Genomic DNA, 982 nt, shown 5'->3' on the forward strand with positions numbered 1-982 from the left:
ATACTCGTAACCACACATACAAAAGTTCTCAGGAGTCCTCAGTAATTTTTTGAAGAGTATGACAGGGTTTTAAGGCCAAAATGTTTGAGAACTGCTGGCTTAGCGTGCTGTCTAGGGCTCTTTGCTATTCAGGCTTGTTCTGGTTGTGCCTCTTTACATTCTAAGACTATTCTAAAGCCCAGTGAGCCTTTAAAGATTTATGCTTTGGGAAACTGTAGCTCAGCTGTAGGAATTAGCGTATGTGGCTCTAGGATTGTCTGTAGGAAGCTAGCGACAACATCACCTGCACAGTGAAAGCTGGTCACCTTAAGCTCAGCGTGGAGTTGCTTCTGCTAAAATGGATCAGAATGGTTTGGCAGGAAACTGTGTTAGCGCATAAGAGATATGCATGTTCATCTTCCTGATCTTGCCTTTGTACATTGCCCCTTGGGGTGTCAGCGCCAGGTGTGCTCTGTGCCCTCTCACCTTGCTCTGCTCACCTCCTCCAGGATGTCCCTGTCGAGGCACTCACCACAGTGAAGCCCTACTGCAATGAAATCCATGCCCAGGCTCAGCTGTGGCTCAAGAGAGATCCCAAGGCGTCCTATGAAGCCTGGAAGAAGTGTCTTCCTATCAGAGGTGTGTCTGACTCTTTAAACATGGAGAACTACTCACTACTGCCTCTGTCTCAACAGTCCCCCTTTCTGTAATTCTTTTACTTACCTATTCCTACAATCCTTGGCCTGGCAGGGCTAGAGAGCAATGGGAAATCTCCCAGCAAATCAGAGCTCCGCCATCTTTATTTGACGGAGAAGTACGTGTGGAGGTGGAAACAGTTCCTGAGTCGTCGAGGGAAGAGGGCCTCCCCCTTGGATCTCAAACTGGGACATAACAACTGGCTGCGGCAAGTGAGTGGCATCCGTTTGCTCTGCCTTCTTTCTCTTCACTGCTCTTGTTTCCTTTCAAGTAGGAAGTAGGTAGAAATTCTTGGTTCCAGCCGCTG

The 982-nt window shown here is 48.2% G+C and overlaps 1 protein-coding gene across 4 annotated transcripts in view; it reads left to right on the forward strand.

Moving 5' to 3' along the window:
- The window catches only part of UBR4 (ubiquitin protein ligase E3 component n-recognin 4), a 118,730-nt gene that overhangs the window by 104,226 nt on the left and 13,522 nt on the right, over positions 1-982 (forward strand). For all 4 annotated transcript variants that reach the window (XM_012801536.2, XM_023509729.1, XM_023509730.1 and 1 more), the window contains 2 exons: positions 489-618; positions 730-887. In XM_012801536.2, the coding sequence (XP_012656990.1) occupies positions 489-618; positions 730-887 (288 nt within the window). The remainder of the gene's footprint in view (positions 1-488; positions 619-729; positions 888-982) is intronic.

This window comes from Otolemur garnettii, unplaced genomic scaffold, assembly GCF_000181295.1.
Source record: "Otolemur garnettii isolate 467f Iridium unplaced genomic scaffold, OtoGar3 scaffold00009, whole genome shotgun sequence".
Lineage (NCBI taxonomy): Eukaryota > Metazoa > Chordata > Mammalia > Primates > Galagidae > Otolemur > Otolemur garnettii.